At 41.8% G+C, this 24,155-nt stretch overlaps 1 protein-coding gene across 3 annotated transcripts in view; it reads right to left on the bottom strand.

Moving 5' to 3' along the window:
- Window positions 1-17,629, bottom strand: part of LOC118390020 (cell surface glycoprotein MUC18-like) — a 67,917-nt gene extending 50,288 nt beyond the window's left edge. For 2 of the 3 annotated variants that reach the window (XM_035780136.2, XM_052529845.1), the window contains exon 1: window positions 16,727-16,916. In XM_035780136.2, the coding sequence (XP_035636029.1) occupies window positions 16,727-16,790 (64 nt within the window). In that variant the 5' untranslated portion in view covers window positions 16,791-16,916. Of the gene's footprint in view, window positions 1-16,726; window positions 16,917-17,470 lie in introns of those variants that run through there. The other variant, XM_035780135.2, reaches the window with a different exon arrangement.
- Window positions 17,630-24,155: the final 6,526 nt, after the last annotated feature.

Below are 24,155 nucleotides of genomic sequence, written 5' to 3'. Positions count from 1 at the left end.
ATTTTTAGCTAGTGCAGCAATACCCACATAGTGCAGTCATACTCACAACGACGGGGTTACGAATAATTTGTGGTCCATAAACGAGAAGCAAACTTTGAAGTCGGAAAGGTTTGTCCAGTTGAAGCAAGCAGATTGGAGTATTGATGGCTAACCAGTGGAAGGCAGGATTTGGAATGAGACTGACTGAAACCAGGTGCAGTGCCGAGCGTGAATGTGAAGCCTGCAACCTCTATTCCCTAACGACCTTCCTGGACATCACGAGTGTCAGCAGTGATGGAGATAAACTGGGTAAATTCAATGTTGATTTACCTTAATATATCGCTATAGGATTACCTAGCTGAATCTCCCTCTGAAGGCCTCTACTTGGCTCTTCTTTGACTTTGGTAGCTAACTCAGCCATCAATCGGTAAGTCATCGCTCTCTACTTTATACCTGCTGGATTTATTTGTTTTGTTCCGTGGGTTCCTGCATGTGCTAGACTAATTGTTCCAAATATATTTATAACTAACCCCATTTGTGGTTGTTCTCTAGCTTACCACTTAGCTATGTCGATCGTGGTGGTTGGCTAGCTAGGTTAGTTAGCTGGATAGGCTAACAAGCAGGCTGAAGTAACTAACTTTAGCTGGCTGGCTTGCTGGCTAAGATAACTGAATATACTGGTAACATTATTTGATAACTGGTTAGATGGCGTCATGCATTTCCAAAACGTTTACTTTAATTTAACTGTAAGCTAGTGTTGATCGCAACTGGCTGACTCAAGCAGTGCTAACGTAACATTAGCAGGCTAGTAGCGCTAACGTTGCAAGCTGATTTGTAACAATAAATTAAGAAAGTATTTGCTTGTAAATTGTCTGACAATTAAATTGAAACTAGTAGTCATGAGTGCCAAAGATTTGGTTTAAGCTGAAGTTGTACATTTGAAGTTATTTATGTTGGAGTTTACATAATAGGGAATAGGCTGGTTGACAGGTCCTCCATATTACATCACACCCCGCAAATGTTTTGTCCAGCATGACTTAGGTATTCTTCTGTATTCTGATCAGTTTTATGTAAAAACTCAAAAAATCTCAAAGTGAGGTAACTTTGCACTAGGACTTTTGATGCATATTCTAATGACGATCCATATGTTACATGTGGTTACGTTTATGCTACCTACCCTTTAAGGACAATAGGTGAAGCTATGTACGTGTATAAGTCAAATCAAGCTCACATTACAGCCCCTTCACCGACCGCAAGGCGCGACTTTATTCCTAGTTATACAGTGCATTTGTAAAGTATTCAGACCCATTGACTTTTTACACATTTTGTTACATTACAGCCTTATTCTAAAATGGATTCAATAGTTTTTCCCCCTCAATCTACAAACAATACCCCATAATGACAATGCAAAAACTGGTTGAGAATGTTTTTGCAAATGTATTAAAAATATTTTAAAAACTTAAATATCATATTTACCTAAGTATTCAGAACCTTTACTCAGTACTTTGTTGAAGCACCTTTTGCAGCGATTGCATCATCGAGTTTTCTTGGGTATGATGCTACAAGCTTGACACACCTGTATTTGGGGAGTTTCTCCCACTTTTCTCTGCAGATCCTCTCAAGCTCTGTCAGGTTGGATGGGGAGCGTCGCTGCACAGCTATTTTCAGGTCTCTCCAGAGATGTTTGATCGGGTTCAAGTCCGGGCTCTGGCTGTGACATTCAAATGTCACAATCTTGGTTTCATCAGACAAGAGAATCTTGTTTCTCATGGTCTGAGAGTCTTTTAGGTGCCTTTTGGCAAACTCCAAGTGGCTGTCATGTGCCTTTTACGGAGGAGGAGCTTCCGTCTGGCCACTCTACCATAAACGCCTGATTGGTGGATTGCTGCGGAGTTGGTTGTCCTTCTGGAAGGTTCTCCCATCTCTACAGAGGAAAACAGGAGCTCTGTCAGAGTGACCATCGGGTTCTTGGTCACCTCCCGAAAAATGTCCTCCACCGATTGCTCAGTTTGGCCCAGACAGCAAGCTCTAGGAAGTCTTGGTGGTTCTAAACTTCTTCAATTTAAGAATAATGGAGGCCACTGTGTTCTTGGGGAACTTTCAATGCTGCAGACATTTTTTGTACCCTTCCCCAGATCTGCATCGACACAATCCTGTCTCAGAGGGCTATGGACAAGTCCTTCGACCTCATGGCTTGGTTTTTGCTCTGACATGCACTGTCAACTGTGGGACCTTATATAGACAGGTGTGTGCCTTTCCAAATCATGTCCAGTCAATTGAATTACCACAGGTGGACTCTAATCAAGTTGTAAAAACATCTCAAGGATGATCAATGGAAACAGGATGCACCTGAGCTCCATTTGAGTCTCATAGCAAAGGGTCTGAATACAGACTTTTTTTTAAATGTACATTTACATTTACAAACATTTCTAAAAACATTTTTTTGATTTGTCATGATGGGGTATTTCACTGTCATTTTTCACTGTCACTTTCAGAATCTGATTCCGGACTTTCATTCTCAGACTCATTGTCAGAATTTTAAAAAATCTCCAGAATTTCCGCATTGTCTCGTTTTGAAAGACATTGCTAATGCTACAGCTTAGCTCACTAGCTACATACATAAACAACAACACTGAATGGCTCAGAGTGGGAGTGAGCGATTACAGTTGAAGTCGGAAGTTTACATACACTTAGGTTGGAGTCATTAAAACTAATTTTTCAACCACTCCACAAATGTCTTGTTAACAAACTATAGTTTTGGCAAGTCGGTTAGGACATAGTTTGTGCATGACACAAGTATTTTTTTTTCAACAATTGTTTACAGACAGATTATTTCACTTATAATTCACTGTATCACAATTCCAGTGGGTCAGAAGTTTACATACACTAAGTTGACTGTGCCTTTAAACAGCTTGGAAAATTCCAGAAAATGATGTCATGGCTTTAGAAGCTTCTGAAAGGCTCATTGACATCATTTGAGTCAATTGGAGGTGTACCTGTGGATGTATTTCAAGGCCTACCTTCAAACTCAGTGCCTCTTTGCTTGACATCATGGGAAAATCCAAAGAAATCAGCCAAGACCTCAAAAAAAATTGTAGACCTCCACAAGTCAGGTTCATCCTTGGGAGCAATTTCCAAACGCCTGAAGGTACCACGTTCATCTGTTCAAACAATAGTATGCAAGTATAAAAACCATGGGACCACGCAGCCATCATACCACTCAGGAAGAAGACGCATTCTGTCTCCTAGAGATGAACGTACTTTGGTGTGAAAAGTGCAAATCAATCCCAGAACAACAGCAAAGGACCTTGTGAAGATGCTGGAGGAAACAGGTACAAAAGTATCTATATCCACAGTAAGAGTCCTATATCGACATAACCTGAAAGGCCGCTGGGCAAAACAGAAGCCAGACTGTTTGCAACTGCACATGGGGACAAAGATAAACACTTTTTGGAGAAATGTCCTGTTTGGCCATAATGACCATCGTTATGTTTGGAGGAAAAGGGGGAGGCTTGCAAGCCGAAGAACACCATCCAAACCGTGAAGCACAGGGGTGGCAGCATCATCTTGTGGGGGTGCTTTGCTGGAGGAGGATCTGGTGCACTTCACAAAATAGATGGCATCATGAGGTAGGAAAATTATGTGGATATATTGAAGCAACATCTCAAGACATCAGTCAGGAATTTAAAGCTTGGTCGCAAATGGGTCTTCCAAATGGACAATGATCCCAAGCATACTTCCAAAGTTGTGGCAAAATGGCTTAAGGACAACAAGGTCAAGGTATTGGAGTGGCCATCACAAAGCCCTGACCTCAATCCTATAGAAAAGTTGTGGGCAGAACTGCAAAAGCGTATGCGAGGAGGCCAACAAACCTGACTCAGTTACACCAACTGTCAGGAGGAATGGGCCAAAATTCACCCACTTATTGTGGGAAGCTTGTGGAAGTCTACCCAAAACGTTTGACCCAAGTTAAACAATTTAAAGGCAATGCTACCAAATACTAATTGAGTGTATGTAAACTTCTGACACACTGGGAATGTGATGAAAGAAATAAAAGCTGGAATAAATCATTCTCTCTACTATTATTCTGACATTTCACATTCTTAAAATGAAGTGGTGATCCTAACTGACCTAAAACAGGGAATTTTTAAAAGGATTAAATGTCAGGAATTGTGAAAAATTGAATTTAAATGTATTTGGCTGAGGTGTATGTAAACTTTCGACTTCAACTGTACAAGCATTTCGCTACACTCGCATTAACATCTGCTAACCATATGTATGTGACCAATTAAATTTGATTTGATTTTGATTGACTGCCAGCAAGCACCACTTGTATCAATAAATCACTATCAGAAAATATTTTGTGGGAATTATTTATATATTTACTGTTTTATTCACATGTTTTCAAGTACCGGTGACAAATCATGCATTCCCGATTCTTGCATAGATTGTAATGGGCACATATTATGTGTGTAAAATACTTTTTTGAAGGTTGTACTGATGTATGATGAGCTAAGCTAATTCCAGCTGTGTGTGGAGCCATGTTTGTTGACGTACAATGCATTCTGGGTTTCACGTAATCGTCTGTTGGACCAAAGATGTAATAACAAAATGAGGTGAGTAAGGGTTCACTCCTTTTTTGCAAACTTCCGGAATTGAATGGTGGGATGTGAACGATGGTAGACGACACACCCCCTTCAACATGCATACTATAAACAGACCAAACTCCTCGTCTTCTCTTATCATCTTTGGTTTCTGTGAGAGAGAAGAAGCATGGCAGCGGCGCAAAAACTGCCCATCGTCAGATTACTTACGATTTCTAGAGTGTTTTATTCAATTATTTCGATCAATGGTGAGCTCACCTGTGATGTGATTAATTATAAATAGTAATTGCTCATTCATATTGTAGTTTATGTCAGCCAAGAGTTCTAAAAATATGACCGCTTGTGTTATGTCAATCTTTCCTCAGATAGCACTAGGACAAATGTAGCCTACATTTTTCTGTGTTATGCTGTAGATACTTCTGTGAATGTCTGAACATTGCATCAAAAAATGAACAGCTTACATCCTGGACATAACTTTGTAAGGACTGTGTTTGTGCAAAATGTTTCTGAAAAAACTGTGTGGCCAGCTCAAAAGCTGATTGTTGCATCATTTGAAACTGGCAGTTCTAAATAAGCATTCTAATCACACCGGTTTGATCGTACCCTACAGGGACCACTGTAGAATGATCACTCACACCAGTGTGTTGGAACGTGTGAAAAGGTTCATGTCCCGCTGGTAGGATAATCCTGATCGTAGGTCATTGATTTTATTTGTCCAATTATTGCACGTTGGCCTATAGAACCGACGGCAGCGGCCGGTTGTGATACAGCCCGGGATCGAACCAAAGGGAAAGGGGGATACATAGTCAGTTGTCCAACTGAATGTATTCAACTGAAATGTGCCTTCTGTATTTAACCCAACCCCTCTGAATCAGAGCCAGGGTCTGTAGTGACGCATCTAGCAATGTGACGCAGTGCCTTAGACCGCTGTGCCACTTGGGAGCTCAAATGAAGTTTATTAATATGAAGACTCATGCAGACATAATATGCACATTTTGAGCTACTCCAGGAAGTGATGTTGCAGGCTAGCTCAGTGCTGCCTCCTCTCATTGAGTAACTCCAGTTGAAGGCTGACCGTGGTATTGCAGGCTGCCATTAGCAACTAAATTATTAGAAACTAAACTCAAATGTATTCTGTGTGTGATTATAAAATAATTGGTTCAAGGACATATATCTGGTGTATTAAAAGCAATTATTGGTACCACTTTTAATTAATTTATCTTTTTACAAGAGGATTGCCAACCAAGATCCCATTCCCTATAATGGGGGATGCTGTTTTCTGCAAACAATGACTGCAGTACAACGGTCGGCATTGAACTTCCGTGCTTCAATGAGAGGGAGCAGTCATTCTCCCCTGGGTCTAACACATTCCATTCTGATGAAAGAGATGCCCTGAATAAAACGGTTAATCTCAAGAGGGTTTTTTTCTGTTTTCTGGCACGAATAAATCAATGCTGATGAATTCCATCCAAGAGGGCAGGAATAATTCAAATCACTTTATATAGACCAACTGTTCAATATGAAAACCCACACTAAAATGAATAATCCACAGTCAGGAGATACTGTATGTATGGCAAAGCCGTCAGCTCAGGCCCGGGGTGGATACCTGCTCATGCACTGGTTGCTGGATGCCTCTTTTATATACTGTCTGTGCCTGGTTTATTTTTTAACAACGTGGCAAAGACGTCCAACCAAAATCTAAAGCCATGGGTATGTAACCATAATCAATGAAAGAGATCCACTAAAGAAACTGAATCAAAACAAACCGAGACTTTCTTCAGATCAGCACACAGCCTCTAGACCCCCTATATACAGGTCTAGATACACTTCGGATTCGGAAGACCCCCCTCCTCTAATCAAAGCCTGGATGGAGCAACCTGGGGCCCATAGAAGCCCCTACTCATTGTTTTGGTCCACCCTTCAGTGAATAACTTCAAATGGTGCAGGGGGGTGGACTGTTTTGGCACTTCCCTCGGGCCCCGTGGTCCTGTCTCACCTCATCATTGCTCAAGGGGGCTTAGCACAGCAAGGCTCAGGACCTAACTCCATGGCTCTTTGGCCTTGATCAATGAGCCTCCAGAATGAGAGGTGTCATGTTCGTCTGAGCTCCTGAATGCAGCTGTCAGGGCTGTGGACGTTTAAGGTCAATCAGAATAAATGATCCGGAAGTTTAAAGGTTCAATAAATGTTTTGGTAAAGTTGGGAGTCCCAGCACCAAGCAAAACGTATTTGGGAATGTAAACTGCATGGCTTGGCCAAAAAGGTCTACTGAGACACGGTGCAAACAGATTATACTTTTTAAGCTCTACTCTAAATCGAATATCAGTTCAAGAGTATATTTGCCACCAATACCTTTTAGTCAGTATTTCCATCAGTAATTGTATGTACACACACCCCACACAATATTATTCTTAAGCTGTATTGTTTATTTTGTGTTTCTCTTTAGTTGTAATATACAGTACCAGTCAAACGTTTGGACACACCGACTCATTCAAGGGTTTTTCTTTATTTGTACTATTTTCTAGATTGTCAAATGATAGTGAAGACATCAAAAATATGAAATAACACATATGGAATCATGTAGTACCCAGAAAAGTGTATATATATATATATATATATATATACACACAAATACATACAGTGGCACTAAAATATATTTGAACCCTTTGGAAATACCTGGATTTCTGCATAAAGTGGTCATCAAATTTGATCTCATCTTCATCTAAGTTACAACAATAGACACACAGTGTGCTTCAACTAATAACACAGAAATTATTGTATTTTTCTTGTCTATATTGAATACATAATTTAAACATTCAGTGTAGGTTGGAATAAGTATGTGATCCTCTAGGCTAATGACTTCTCCAAAAGCTAATTGGAGTCAGGAGTCAGCTAACCTGGAGTCCAATCAATGAGACGAGTTTGGAGACGTTGGTTAGAGCTGCTTTGCCCGATAGAATACTCTCACAAAATGTGAGTTGGCTATTCACAAGAAGCATTGTCTGATGTGAACCTTACCTTGAACAAAAGAGATCTTAGACCTAAGATTAAGAATCATTGACTTGCATAAAGCTGGAAAGGGTTACAAAAGTATCTCTAAAAAGCCTTGATGTTCATCAGTTCACGGTAAGACAAATTGTCTATAAATTGAGAAAGTTCAGCACTGTTGCTACTTTCCCTAGGAGTGGCCATCCCGTAAAGATGACTGCAAGAGCACAGCATGCTCAATGACGTTAAGAAGAATCCTAGAGTGTCAGCTAAAGACTTATAGATATCTCCGGAACACGCTAACGTCTTAGTTGACGAGTCTACAATACATAAAACACTAAACAAGAATGGTGTTTATGGGAGGACACCACGGAAGAAGTAACTTCTGTCCAAATAAAACATTGCTGCAGGTCTGAAGTTTGCAAAAGTGCACCTGAATGTTCCACAGCGCTACTGGCAAAATATTCTATGGACAAATTAAACTAAAGTTGAGATGTTTGGAAGGAACACACAAGACTATGTGTGGAGGGAAAAAGTCACAGCACACCAACATCAAAACCTCACCCCAACTGTAAAGTATGGTGGAGGGAGCATCATGGTTTTGGGCTGCTTTGCTGCCTCAGGGCCTGGACAGCTTGCCATCATCGACGGAAAAATGAATTCCCAAGTTTATCAAGACATTTTGCAGGATAAAGTTAAGCTATCTGTCTGCCAATTGAAGCTCAACAGACGTTGGGTGATGCAACAGAACAACGACCCAAAACACAGAAGAAAATCAACAACAGAATGGCTTCAACAGAAGACAATACGCCTTCTGGAGTGGCCAGTCAGAGTCCTGACCTTCAATTAAGATGCTGTGGCATGACCTCAAGAGAGCAGTTCACACCAGACACCCCAAGAATATTGCTGAACTGAAAAAGTTTTGTAAAGAGGAATAGTCCAAAATTCCTCCTGACCGTTGTGCAGGTCTGATCCGCAACTACAGAAAATGTTTGGTTGAGGTTATTGCTGCCAAAGGAGGGTCAACCAGTTATTGAATCCAAGGGTTTACATACATTTTCAACCTTGCACTGTGAATGTTTCCATGGTGTGTTCAATAAAGACATGAAAACATATAATTGTTTGTGTGTTATTGGTTCAAGCAAATCTCAACAAACCATTTCTGTACTGAACTCGCTTTGTGCACAAGGGCATTGTCATGCTGAAACAGGAAAAAGCCTTCTACAAACTGTTGCCACAAAGTTGGAAGCATAGAATCGTTTAGAATGTCATTGTATCCTGTAGCGTTAAGAATTCCCTTCATTGAAAGTAAGGGCTTAGCCCAAACCATGAAAAACAGCCCCGGACCATTATTCCTCCTCCACCAAACTTTACAGTTGGTACTATGCATTGGGGCAGGTTGCGTTCTCCTGGCATCCGCCAAACCCAGATTCCTCCGTCGGTCTGCCAGATGGTGAAGCATGATTCATCACACCAGTTTTGATAGCCTTTAGCCGCACCCTCATACTACTCCTCCTCTGTTCCGCGGGTGATGTGGAGGTAAACCCAGGCCCTGCATGTCCCCAGGCACCCTCATTTGTTGACATCTGTGATCGAAAAAGCCTTGGTTTCATGCATGTCAACATCAGAAGCCTCCTCCCTAAGTTTGTTTTACTCACTGCTTTAGCACACTCTGCTAACCCTGATGTCCTTGCCGTGTCTGAATCCTGGCTCAGGAAGGCCACCAAAAATTCTGAGATTTCCATACCCAACTATAACATTTTCCGTCAAGATAGAACTGCTAAAGGGGGAGGAGTTGCAGTCTACTGCAGAGATAGCCTGCAAAGTAATGTCATACTTTCCAGGTCCATACCCAAACAGTTCGAACTACTAATTTTAAAAATTACTCTCTCCAGAAATAAGTCGCTCACTGTTGCCGCCTGCTACCGACCCCCCTCAGCTCCCAGCTGTGCCCTGGAAACCATTTGTGAATTGATCGCCCCCCTCTAGCTTCAGAGTTTGTTTTGTTAGGTGACGTAAACTGGGATATGCTTAACACCCTGGCAGTCCTACAATCTAAGCTAGATGCCCTCAATCTCACACAAATCATCAAGGAACCCACCAGGTACAACCCTAAATCTGTAAACAAGGGCACCCTCATAGACGTCATCCTGACCAAATGGCCCTCCAAATACACCTCCGCTGTCTTCAACCAGGATCTCAGCGATCACTGCCTCATTGCCTGTATCCGCTACGGATCCGCAGTCAAACGACCACCCCTCATCACTGTCAAACGCTCCCTAAAACACTTCTGTGAGCAGACCTTTATAATCGACCTGGCCCAGGTATCCTGGAAGGACATTGACCTCATCCCATCAGTTGAGGATGCCTGGTCATTCATTAAAAGTAACTTCCTCACCATTTTAAATAAGCATGCTCCGTTCAAAAAATGCAGAACTAAGAACAGATATCGCCCTTGGTTCACTCCAGACCTGACTGCCCTCGACCGGCACAAAAACATCCTGTGGCGGACTGCAATAGCATCGAATAGTCCCCGCGATATGCAACTGTTCAGGGGAGTCAGGAACCAATACACGCAGTCAGTCAGGAAAGCAAAGGCCAGCTTCTTCAGGCAGAAATGTGCATCCTGTAGCTCTAACTCCAAAAAGTTGTGGGACACTGTAAAGTCCATGCAGAACAAGAGCACCTCCTCCCAGCTGCCCACTGCACTGAGGCTAGGTAACACAGCACCACCGATAAATCAATGATTATCGAAAACTTCAACAAGCATTTCTCAACGGCTGGCCATGCCTTCCTCCTGGCTACTCCAACCTCGGCCAACAGCTCCACCCCCCGCAGCTACTCGCCCAAGCCTCTCCAGGTTCTCCTTTACCCAAATCCAGATAGCAGATGTTCTGAAAGAGCTGCAAAACCTGGACCCGTACAAATCAGCTGGGCTTGACAATCTGGACCCTCTATTTCTGAAACTATCCGGCGCCATTGTCGCAACCCCTATTACCAGCCTGTTCAACCTCTCATATCGTCTGAGATCCCCAAGGATTGGAAAGCTGCCGCAGTCATCCCCCTCTTCAAAGGGGGAGACACCCTGGACCCAAACTTTTACAGACCTGCCCTGCCTATCTAAGGTCTTCGAAAGCCAAGTCAACAAACAGGTCACTGACCATCTCAAATCCCACCGTACCTTCTCCGCTGTGCAATCTGGTTTCCGAGCCGGTCACGGGTGCACCTCAGCCACGCTCAAGGTACTAAACGATATCATAACCGCCATCAATAAAAGACAGTACTGTGCAGCCGTCTTCATCGACCTTGCCAAGGCTTTCGACTCTGTCAATCACCATATTCTTATCGGCAGACTCAGTAGCCTCGGTTTTTCTAATGACTGCCTTGCCTGGTTCACCAATTACTTTGCAGACAGAGTTCAGTGTGTCAAATCGGAGGGCATGCTGTCCGGTCCTCTGGCAGTCTCTATGGGGGTGCCACAGGGTTCAATTCTCGGGCCGACTCTTTTCTCTATATATATCAATGATGTTGCTCTTGCTGCGGGCGATTCCCTGATCCACCTCTACACAGACGACACCATTCTGTATACTTCCGGCCCGTCCTTGGACACTGTGCTGTCTAACCTCCAAACGAGCTTCAATGCCATACAACACTCTTTCCGTGGCCTCCAACTGCTCTTAAACGCTAGTAAAACCAAATTAATGCTTTTCAACAGTTTCGCTGCCTGCACCCGCACGCCCGACTAGCATTACCACCCTGGATGGTTCCGACCTAGAATATGTGGACATCTATACCTAGGTGTCTGGCTAGACCAGAGGTGGGCAAACTTTTTGACTCGCGGGCCACAATGGGTTCTAAAATTTGACAGAGGGGCCGGGCCAGGAGCATTTGGAGGGAGTGTTTGGGCCGGATATACTAAAGCATTAAATGTAGTGTGTGCAAACCTCATAGCACAGTAAGAACACTACAACCCAATTTATTAACTGTCTTTCAAATGTGAAAAATAGCCCTTATCAGTTAATAAATTTGTCTCAAGGAATATGCAAGATATGGCATTTACATACTATTTCGCAGATACTGGGAGGAGGAAATGTAAATAGATTAAAATAACATACGCACTGTGATTTATCAAGATTGCGTCTGTTTTTAATAAGTTTCAATCGAAGGTGCAAAGTTAAAGAATTGTTAATTGTTTACTCCATGTGTAACTCTGTCTGTTCACACTGCTATGCTTTATCTTGGCCAGGTCGCAGTTGCAAATGAGAACTTGTTCTCAACTAGCCTACCTGGTTAAATAAAGGTGAAATTTCCAAACGCCTGAAGGTACCACGTTCATCTGTTCAAACAATAGTATGCAAGTATAAACACCATGGGACCACACAGATGTCACAACACTCAGGAAGGAGACACGTTCTGTCTCCTAGAGATTAACGTAATTTGGTGTCAAAAGTGCAAATCAATACCAGAACAACAGCAAAGGACCTTGTGAAGATGCTGGAGGAAACGGGTACAAAAGTATCTATATCCACAGTAAAATGAGTCTTATATCGACATAACCTGAAAGCCCGCTCAGCAAGGAAGAAGCCACTGCTCCAAAACTGCCATAAATAAACCAGACTACGTTTTGCAACTGCACAAAGATCGTACTTTTTGGAGAAATGTCCTCTGGTCTGACAAAGGGGGAGGCTTGCAAGCCGAAGAACACCATCCCAACCGTGAAGCACGGGGGTGGCAACATCATGTTTTGGGGGTGCTTTGCTGCAGGAGGGACTGGTGCACTTCACAAAATAGATGGCATCATGAGGTAGGAAAATTACGTGGATATATTGAAGCAACATCTCAAGACATCAGTCAGGAAGTTATAGCTTGGTCGCAAATAGGTCTTCCAAATGGACATTGACCCCAAGCATACTTCCAAAGTTGTGGCAAAATGGACAACAAGGTCAAGGTATTGGAGTGGCCATCGCAAAGCCCTGACCTCAATCCTATAGAAGATTTGTGGGAAGAACTGAAAAAGCGTGTGCGAGCAAGAAGGCCTACAAACCGGACTCAGTTACACCAGCTCTGTGCCAAAATTCACCCAACTTATTGTGGTAAGCTTGTGGAAAGCTACCCAAAACGTTTGACCCAAGTTAAACAATTTAAAGGCAATGCTACCAAATACTAATTGAGTGAATGTAAACTTCTGACCCACTGTGAATGTGATGAAATAAATAAAAGCTGAAATAAATCATTCTCTCTACTATTATTCTGACTTTTCACATTCTTAAAATAAAGTGGTGATCCTAACTGACCTAAGACAGGGAATTTTTATAAGGATTAAATGTCAGGAATTGTGAAAAACTGAGTTTAAATGTATTTAGATAAGGTGTATGTAAACTTCCGACTTCAACTGTATATACATCTATAATGTCTATGTTAATGTTTAAATGTATGCAAATTATAAAGTATTTTTGTCTGTATTGTCTTTTTCGTTATGTGTCGGTCCCCAGGAAAACTAGCGGTCGCCATTGGTGTCGGCTAATGGGGATTCAAATAAAAATCATCAGCACTATTTCAAGGCCCTATTTTAAGCCTCTGGGCTCAGCTAGCACCCTCTCTCTAAAGAACACAAAGAGTCAGTATGTTTGAGTATGTGCCGTGGCTAGCTGTCACTCATGCACTAACAGTATGGACGAGGCCCGCAGCTGCACACATCCCAGCTGCCTCTGGACCGTCACACGGCAAATCCACCTCATTTCCACAGCTGCTCACTTCTGTAACGGAGGAGTTGTGAAGAAAAGAGGGGGAAAGTCAAAAGGTATGAGCTTATGGGTACAGTATGTTCTCATGGTATTGACTTCTGTTCTTTCAGTCTTGGCCTCAAAAAAAATATTTAATTTTATAGAATATGTTTTTCCTCTGCGAGAAAGCATGGCTTGAATATAATAATTAATCTGAAGCTTTGCTGGGAGCCTGAGAGTTTGCTTTAGGATTAAGCATATTTATCCATTTAATAGACCATCCATAATAATTTACCCTATTGCTGCCCCCTGTTGGATGTCTATGGCATTACATCATCATATTGAAGTGATGATTATACTCTCATGAGCATGCAGAGTTCCCCCATCAGTAAGTGACAGGTTGATATCTCAGCCAGGGGCTCTGGTTAATGGCATTACATCTTATCTAGATGTACATGTCAGAGAACCACTAGCAACTGTGTATTATTATGCCATGAATGTTTCCATTCGTGATGAATAGTGTGTAATCTGGGGAGCTCTTCAAATAGATTTTTAGGAAGGGCTGAGTGCTCCTTTCCTCAGTAAAATAACGACTGCCAAAACTAAGGTTATATTCAGTCTTGAAAAACTCTCTCTCTCTCTCTCTCTCTCTCGTTCCCTCCCCCCTCTTTCTAGAAGAGAAAATCATTGAAGATGTGAAGAGAACATCTTCCTCTACCAAAGATGCTTAAAATATGTCCATAGAATTTCCTTCAGTCGTTTTAAAAGCTTCCTTTCAGATGCCTTCTTTAATTCAATATTTTGGGTCATCTGAGTTCAGTCTCGAATACATACTTAAAGAACTGTAATACTTCTGAATATTAAGCTGCAGGAAAAGCAGGGCTCCATTGTTGATGAACCTAGCAGTGTGCAAAGACTGGTCTCTGAGAGGGAACAGCATCCCATTGTGCTTCCATCAGCAGAGGTCAGGGGATGCTCCATCAAGCAGGAAGTGGGCTGCTCACTGAGTGGGCATAGGCCTACTGAGGCTCCTATGATGGACGGGGCCAGAAATGTACTTCCATATTCGAATAAAGGCTTAATTTGAAGTCTATTATTTCCTTAATCTGAATTAATATAAAAATGTATGCAGGGAATGGGCCAATGCGTCAAGAAATATGGAGAGATATAATGCAACCTCATAAATAATGGCAGTGTTTGTGTCATTCAAAGAAAGCCAGGCCTGATTTCTCTGCTCAGGGAGCAGCACTACTTAATTTTTTTGGGATGATTTGGTTCTCTAAAACTTGATTAGAGAATCTCCAACCTCAGGAGCCTGTTTATAGATGGTTAGTAGTGAAATGCCTTCATGTTTTGGAGTTACAGTAAAAGGCAGGAATAGATTAGGCATGCATGCTCAATATAATTTCAAGTATTTTGTTGAATTCCTCATATGGAAATGCTGTTATCTACTTTTAAGAATTTAAGATACAAGTGCCTTCAAAATGCCTATATGAGGAGGGGCATCATACTCACAACAGTCTCCGTTTAGAGGCTCCAGATGGGCCAAGGGTCTCTATCTCTAGTCAATAATCCCAAAACTGACAGCTTTACCCCATCTCCCAGGGGGATGAGGAGGAGCTGAGGATTAAGTGGAGGTGACCCAATTAAGACAAGGTTAAAAGAGGAAAAAACAGAGATTGGAGGCAAAATTAGGGATAAGGCCAGGGCAGAGTGAGTGTTGTCCTGTTGTGAAGTGGTGGAGGGAGAGGGAGAGAAGGACATGGGGAGGAGAAGAGGGAATGCCACACCATACTCAGAGATAGTTAAATGAACAGGGAGTGTCCGCTGAACTATGAGTGGAGGATTTAGTGGGTGGAGAGGAAACGTTGTGCCTTGTGACCAGCAGGGTCAGATGATGAAAACGACACTCACACACACTGTTAATGGGAGCTGCACTTAGTAAAAGCAACACTCAACCTCCACCCATCCTAGTTTAGAGTGCACAAACATGCACACACAATAATGTAGATACATACAAGTAGGCCTACTCATGCAAAGTATTTACAACACAGTGTCAGATGACCATATCCTAACTTTACATTCATATGACCACAGTAACCCAAACCTATGCATTTTCAGTCACAACTGTGGGAAAAGAATAGAGTCAAAATGTGACTAATACCTGACTTATGCCTGATATTTTATCTGCAGAACTCTGTCCTGGTCTTATGATTTTTATCAAAGCAGGCACAGTGAACACCTAACATAGTTTATACTTAAAAGAAGGCCCCTGTCCAGGAGATGAAAAACAGAGATATGCCATTGACAGCAGTCAGCTCTTGATTAAACAATGTAAACCTCTTGGTCATTGGAGAGGGATGTCTAACAGTTAGCACCATGGACTTTGGCGGTCCAACACATATCATATGATAATATTGGTAAGCAAATTATGTTTATAATGCAAAAACACATCAAGGTTTACCCAACGGGAATTCAAATCTTAGCCTATACCTAATGAATAGGCCACTTAAATTACCATTTTAAAATTGAGACTTCAATAAAATGTTCAGTTAACTCTGTCTATGGCAGGTTTTTACTCGTTTGGAAATATAGACCATTTTTAATTTCCCCAAAACAACTTCCAAATAATGAGTTGCACTTCCGTTTGCCCTTATAACATCCTCAATTCATGGACTCTACAAGGTCTCGAAAGCGTTCCACATGGATGCTGGCCCATACTGACTCCAATGCTTCCCACAGTTGTGTCAAGTTGGCTGGATGTCCTTTAGGTGGTGGACCATTCTTGATACACACGGGAAACTGTTGAGCGTGAAAAACCCAACAGCGTTGCAGTTCTTGACACACTCAAACCAGTGTGCATGGCACCTAGTACCATACCCAGTTCAAAGGCACTTACATCTTTTGTCTTGCCCATTCACCCTCCGAATGGCACATATACATAACCAATGTCTCAATTGTCTCAAGGCTTAAAAAACATTATTTAACTCCTCTTCGTCTACACTGATTGAAGTGGATTTAACAAGTGACATCAATGAGGGATCATAGCTTTCCCCTGGATTCACCTGGTCAGTCTATGTCATAGAAAGAGCAGGTGTTCATTTTACGTTGTTCACTCAGGGTTTGCTCCAACCGTTCACGTTTCAATATTTGCACACTGGCACTTGCTTCTCCGAATCTGGAAATACGCTCCAAAATCTTGCCTCAAAGTGTGTATTATGGCCAAGGCTTCGCAAAAAGTCTAAAATATATTTGGTTTTAATGTGACGGTGTTGAAATAAATTACATTTTACATTCAAAACAGCCCTCACTCAGTCGGGATGCATGCCGAAGTGCATTCAAACTCTCCCCGTTGTAAACATTTGTCAACCCCTCGAGAAAAGTTTCCCAATATCAAAAACAAAGCAAACGGGTTGTATTTGTCTTACTTACCATTCAAACTGAGGGAACAAATAAGAACAAACAACAATATGAACCAGTTCATTGGGGAATCCATGCTGTTCCTCTCGTCTTATCCAGTCTTTAGAATGAAACTGGTTCGTTTGCCGCGCAAGGAGAGCGCAAGCCAGTCTGGACTGTAGGGAAGGAAAGCGAGGGAGGGAGGGGTGAGGGCGTGGAGTTGCAGAAAAAGGTCTGTCGTCTACTCTATTGTACTGTCTGTAGGGGAACATTTTGGATTTCCAAATTCCTTCCCTTTTATATTTAGTGAGAAACACGATTTTTTTTCTTGGGAGAAAGAAACTGTATCTATTATGGATGGTAAGTTTACATCATGCCTGGAATAACACATTTTGGCCAACACGGTATCTCATTTTGCTATCTTTATGTATAGCATAGCTTTCGTCCCTCGCCTTGCCCTTACCTGGGCTCGAACAAGAGGCCCTCTGCACACATAGACGACAGCTACCCTCGAAGCATCGTTACCCACCCCGCTAACTACTTAGCCATTTCACATTGGTTACATTCACAATAGGGTGGCTGTATCACGAACTAGGACTGATAAATGAAATGAGAAAATATGATTTATATGATTATGATTTATTTAGCATGAATATCATCAGCTCATGTAATATTCCAATAAGGTAATGCCATGACATAAAATTATTTGAACAAGGAATTAACATTCTATCCTATTAACACGACCCTTTGTTCTCTATAGGTAAAGAAATATCCTACCGTAAATTGGAAGAATATTGGAAGAGATGCAATGTCCACCAATCCAGGCTGTATCACATCCGGCCGTGATTAGGAGTCCCATAGGGTGGCGCACAATTGGCCCATCGTCGTCGGGGTTTGCCCAGAGTAGGCCGTCATTGTAAATAAATAAAAGACAAATTATGTGCCCTTGTAAACACAGTAGTGGCCCCAACTCTCAACCCTAGAAAAAGGGATTCTCCGGAGCGTCTTAGCTTGCAGATCGTTAATGACCTCGGCTGTTTTCATCACTTGACTGTCACCTCCGCTAACAGCTGCAGCAGAGAGGGACTCCAGAGCAAGGCTGTCGGGCCTGGGACACAGTGCAGGGAGATATAGGGTTACAAATGGATGTAAGATCAACCCATAGGGCAGACATGAAGACCTGTACGCTCTCGTTGGTTGGCCCTTGCTACATACTCGTCGCCAAACCCACTGGCTACAGGTTATCTACAAGTCTCTGCTAGGTAAAGCCCCACCTTATCTCAGCTCACTGTTCACCATAGCAGCACCCACTCGTAGCACACGCTCCAGCAGGTATATCTCACTGGTTACCCCCAAAGCCAATTCCTCTTTTGGTCATCTTTCCTTCCAGTTCTCTGCTGCCAATGACTGGGACTAACTGCAAAAATCTCTGAAGCTGGAGACTCATATCTCCCTCACTAGCTTTAAGCACCAGCTGTCAGAGCAGCTCACAGATCATTGCACCTGTACATAGCCCATCTGTAAACAGCCCATCTATCTACATACCTCATCCCCATACTGTATTTATTTATTTATTTATCTTTTTCCTTTGCACCCCAGTATCTCTACTTGCACATTCATCTTCTGCACATCTACCATTCCAGTGTTTTAATTGCTATATTGTAATTACTTCGCCACCATGGCCTATTTATTGCCTTAACTCCCTTATCTTACCTCATTTGCACTCACTGCATATAGACTTTATTTTCCTACTCTATTATTGACTATGTTTTGTTTATTCCATGTGTAACGCTGTGTTGTTGTTTTATGCTTTATCTTGGCCAGGTCGCAGTTGTAAATGAGAACTTGTTCTCAACTAGCCTACCTGGTTAAATAAAGGTGAAATTAAAAAACAGTGGCAGTTATAGAGCTATGTTGAGCTATGATGAACAATAGATGTAACAGGACACATATGTTCTGTTTTTACATTATTTTAGGTTGTGCAGGATATCTGGTTTGGCAATATATTTTCTTTTTGGTGAATTAAACATTCAATCTCCTCAATGGTGGTATATTTAGACTTCTAAATCTAACAAGGACCACATCAGAAACAATGGTGAACAATTAGTGTTAATATTTTACTCAAGAATTTCTGCTTACAAAATGGTCTCTACAGGTACCACACTGTCAGTGTAGTTAAGGTCACCTACATCCATCACACACTCCGCATGCATTACCCCATGTGGGTGTGTTTGTTCACCTGCGGGTACAAACAGTCATCACTGTACACAGTAGGAATTGACATTGCTACCACCCCTGCAAGTGCGCCAAATCTGGTCCAGTGGATTTAGAAAGAAGGTCACAAAGGCAGCATGTAGCACAGTCCCTTGAGGCCGGGGTACAGTAAAGTCCAGACTATAGAGCAGAGAAGGCAAGTCTGAAGCAAATGAGAAAATGCCATTGATGTGGACCCAGAGCCCAAAATCATTTATTTTCTATGTGATAGAAAGAAGGCAGAAAAAGACGATTCCATGCTTACATTTAATTTTCTCTATCTCAAATTGATTGTACCATTCACTCTTGCTCTGTCTCTCTTTCTCTCTACCTGTTATAAGTAATTAAGCAATTCACTGTTAGTCTACACCTGTTGTTTACAAAGCATGTGTCAAATAACATTTAATTTGTATCAGTTTCCCATCTGTCTCTCACACTGTTGTGTCACCGGAGAGCAAACAGGGTGGGGAGAGATGGGGGTGACAGTAAGGATTTAATGGTCAAACACCATTAACACACACACAAATTACTTTACCAAGAGACAGGTGCCAGTTCAGATGATCTGCACAGTCTCGTTAAGTCTCCAAGTTGACTTTTCCAGAATGATTGTGGTCTGGAAAGACAAGCAGGACTTTTGTCGACTCAACTACAAGTGTCTCATGAACAAGTCAAGATCACTGTGACAAAGCAGGTTGTCACTTCATTAAAATGGGGTTCAAAGTACAGCTGGGCGGATACCTCATATAAATTAATTATTTAGTCTGAAACAGACAGGTTAACAAGAGGTTGAAACTCAGTCAAAAACACACAGTATTTGTGCTTTCCTGTTTCTTGGATATATTTTTGTAGAATGGTTGACAAAAAGTCATTATCTTGCTAGATTAATGTAATGCATATTCTGCAAATACCAGAATGATGACCGTTACGACTAATCATCACATTCACAAAACACATGATATCTCTATTCCTCACCCTAGTATCATATGACGAATCCACTCCCGTTGGGCTTACTGGGGTGAGGTCAGGTGCTGATGATGTGGAGGACATGAGGGAGAGATGAACCAACAGAGGATTAGGAGTAGCCCTGAGGCCCCTATATGCCGCTGCTAAATCGTGGCTGCCACTGCAACAATTATTCTTTTTTTTTGGAGGGGGGTCATTTTCAGGATGGTAAAACTTAAATGACTAAAACCAGATGTAAAGTATGTAAAAAAGATAATGGAGAAATACATGATTTAATGAGATCATCTTTCAGAACTAACAATGACCAAAATAAAAACGAGACAGAGAGATCTGAAATTCCAAAAATGTTATGGCACAGGGTCCCCATTGATTTTGTTGTTTGAGTCACTCCGATAGCATAAGAACAAGGCATAAGCCATGGCAAAATGTGTATAATTGCAGGAAATAAGCTTTAAAAGGGAAAATTCTCTCAACCCATGGCAAAATGTGTTCGAATTGCTGGTAATTAGCTTTGAAACTGCAATTTTTCTCACAGCCCCATGACAAATGTGTAGAATTGCAGGAAACAAGCTTTAAAACTGTAAAATGTTTAAAGTTAAAAGTTTTAATATCACGTGCACAAGCACAGTGTACTGCCTTTATTGCAACCTCTAAAATAGCCAAGGCAAAATTTATAGAATTGCAGGAAATTTTCTTTAAAACAGCAACATTTTGAATCTGCGGCCAAGAGGAAGGCCTCTAAAACTGTGCACTTGGCCACGCCCACTACCAAAGCCCTTGCCCTGTAACTTTGCCACATCTGCTGAAAATAAATCCTAGGGGAAACATTGCCTGAGGTGTGATTACTTTGATTACTTACTGATTACAGTCAGTCACCATGAAAATCCCTAACAAAGTTATTTGTTTCACACACCATCCAAAACAATCATGAGAAATAGTGAATGGAGAATTACGGGAGAAGAGCTGCGGGGATCAAAGTCAAGTTAAAGGCGCTTCTCTCCTGACAAAACCTGCAATCAGTACAGGGATCTTCTCTCCTACAATGTTTGATTTTGGTGGTTGGTGTCTGTCTGGTTGAATAAGACCCCCCACTGTATGGGCTTGCTAACGATGCAGCATCAGGAATGTGTATTCTTCTCCTGACAAAAACCACCTCCATTGCCACAGGCACCTGCAGATCCCACCTGGATAGTAATCTTATACCAAAACTGGAGGCGTTCTGTCGCTAGGGAATGCTGGTGTGATGATATCTATGACTGTGTGAGTGTGAGTTTTAAAAAACTGTATTGTTGGATTTTCACTTTCTACTGGGTTGATTGATTTGATGGCAAATATCATTAATTAGTGATGGGCTATGGCTGCATTTGGTGTACATTTAAATTAAAATATTATAGTAGCATACATCTTTTACACCTCCAATCTTTTTCTCATTACTCGTTGGTTCCCTCATTGCCTTGCTGTTAAATTTGGCACCACTGTAAAGCAATTTCCAAACCACAGCACTCAAGATGTAGACTGTAGATAGTTCCAGATCAGTTCTTACAACAAATGCACCACAACACCAGTTAGGGTGGAGCACCTAACCCAAAATGGCACAGGTTTTTGTTTGAAGACATTCAATGTGAGGCGGCTGGTATAAGCTAGTGATACAGAGCTAACGTGATTAGCCTGAGCATTCTCCTCCTTATTGCCGGGAGTGGTAGCTTGCACTGGCAGGTCTGGTTACACAGATTGGGAACCAAGTGTGTGTCCACGGGGGTGTCAGACTCGCCAGAGCCAAAAGCGAAGATGACATGCAAGAGCTGAGGACAATATCAAGGTCCTTTTTCCTCCCTGTTCAGATAGTCTAAGGTTATTTCTGAAGGTCTTACTGAAGGTTTTGGGTTCCTAATACCTTAATTATAAGTCATAGGGTACAAAAAGGGACCTCGACCTCTCGTTGTTCTGCCTTTAAAGGAATATTAACAAAGTCAGTCATGTATGTCATTAGCTGGATCTGTATGGTCCTGGTCCCCATGTAAGTGTCTATGTTGGGACAGAAATTCACCTCAAGGTATCACACATTTCACTCATCTCAGTTGTGGCATTTCACTAATGTTTAAGACTCGGGTTATGTTTGATCTCAATGGTAACAAACATTATGTATGCCCTCTTGAGGATACTCAATTATACTAAATTCGTTTTCCTGTAGCTTATTCAACCAAAATCTGAATTCATCCAGTGAAAATCATGTTAAATGTCTGAGTGAGTTAAGCAGCTAAATATTCATGCCACAGTATGACATTTCAAGGATCGTGATTAGGGGTTAATTAAAGTCAATTACAAATCAGTACTTATTTAATAGTTAATTCACATGACTAGTCATCAACAGTCCTGCTTTAAGACACCATTATTCAAGAACATGAGGCATAGTGCACATTAAAAGATCAAAGTGAACCCACATTGTCAGAAGATGCTTTTTAGCTAGTGGAGTATTCTCTCCAGATGGAAGCTTTGACACTACTGCTTATCGTTAATGGAGGGGAATTCAGAAACATGTGCAAGATTGTGCCAGGGGCTAAACAGCTCTAATCTAGAAGTTGGCTCATTGCAATTGAGTTTGAGTCCATGACATGTTTGTAATGATCATTGCCAGGTCTAGCTGAGGAGGCCTTTTGAATCATTGAGAAATGGTCTGATCTGCACTTGGTGTGTGTGTAAGTAGAAAGGGGTTCTCTGAGGGGGATGGGGGAGGGGTACCAGGGGACTGGTGCTAGTCTCTACATTGCTCAGTTACAATGACATGTCTTGTGCTGAAGGGGACTCTAACATCTACGCTGACTCCTTATAGCAGCCGTTGCCATGGTGACCCCACAATATGCCATAATTAACTAATGAATCACCATGGAGTACCTCAGCTCAGGCACATCCAGTTCTGGTTGGTCGGGTGAACAGAGGGGGTGGGACCTAGGCTGAATCCTAGGCACAATACTGGGCTGGGTAAAGGGAAAGGGTGGGGCCAAAGAGGCACCCAGGTGGCCACTTGGAGCCAAATATAGTGCATTCTTTTCAAATGGGATCAGGGCACCTCTTAATCATCGCTAGAAGGCGAGACACTTTACATTAATTTCTCTATCATATTATACCACTTCCTAGAACTGTCTCTTGTCATTTTTCTGTTCCCATTATATTGAGGGTAAGAGTCTAATAGCTAATAGAAATTCAGCTCAGGACGGAATGATAAGTCGGAATATGCTTTTTTAAGCTGTGATTCTACATTTTCCACAAGCACGTAGGTTCCCTATCAAAAGCTTCCTTGAATGGCCATACTAATACAAACCAGGGGCTAGTCTTGGATTTTAAAAAACATATCCTACTTTTGATTTAGATATACATGATTTATCCCTTCCTCTTGATAAAGCTGTTAAAGACTAACACTTTGTTCTAAGTTGTGCACGTGTTGTGTTCAATTGTCCTTGTAATATTTTCGGTTCAGAACTAGGGCGTAAATGTAATGGTTGTAGCCTATGCTTCAGGTCAGCCTCTAAGCTTCTTTGACAGACCTGTGACAAGGTCCCTATCCTCACACAGACCCAGACAAGGGCAGCCAATTCGGCAGATTTCACCCCCAAGCATGGCCCATGAGCATCAGCTGTTCTTGTAAAGGGGACTTTTACAGGTCGAAAACCTCAACCTTTGAAATTGTGAGAGTGCCAGAAAATGTGAATGCTATTCATTAGTTCAGCTACATACTGTCTTGTTCTATTTAGGTGATCAGGATTTCATATAGCCTGAATAAACTATAGGCAATGTTGTTCGGTGTGTCCTTGGCTATATGGGAAAAAAACACCTGTCATCTCAACAATAAGTTGATTGTGCTATTTCATTTCCCCATTCTATAATGTCTGTCCCATTGTCATTAATCTCCCGACCAATCTATGTCAATTATCTGTCCTCTTTGGTAAATTGAAAGAGCGTTGGACTAGTAGCCAAAAGGTTGCAAGTTCATATCCCTGAGCTGACAAGGTACAAATCAGTCATTCTGCCCCTGAACAGGCAGTTAACCCACTGTTCCTAGGCCATCATTGAAAATAAGAATTTGTTCTTAATTGACTTGCCTAGTTAAATAAAGGTAAAATAAAAATACAAAAATAAATATTGTAGCGACCTTAACCCAACACCTAGCAACCTCGTCAAGGGCTAACAGTTAAGGTGTTGGCTTGAAAAATCACTGGACCTCGAATTCACTACATTGGTGGCAGAAGGG

The sequence above is a fragment of the Oncorhynchus keta genome, chromosome 11 (genome assembly GCF_023373465.1).
Source record: "Oncorhynchus keta strain PuntledgeMale-10-30-2019 chromosome 11, Oket_V2, whole genome shotgun sequence".
Taxonomy (NCBI): Eukaryota; Metazoa; Chordata; class Actinopteri; order Salmoniformes; family Salmonidae; genus Oncorhynchus; species Oncorhynchus keta.
The sequence above is the reverse complement of the archived record's forward strand: the minus strand, read 5'-3'. Positions and strand labels throughout refer to the sequence as shown.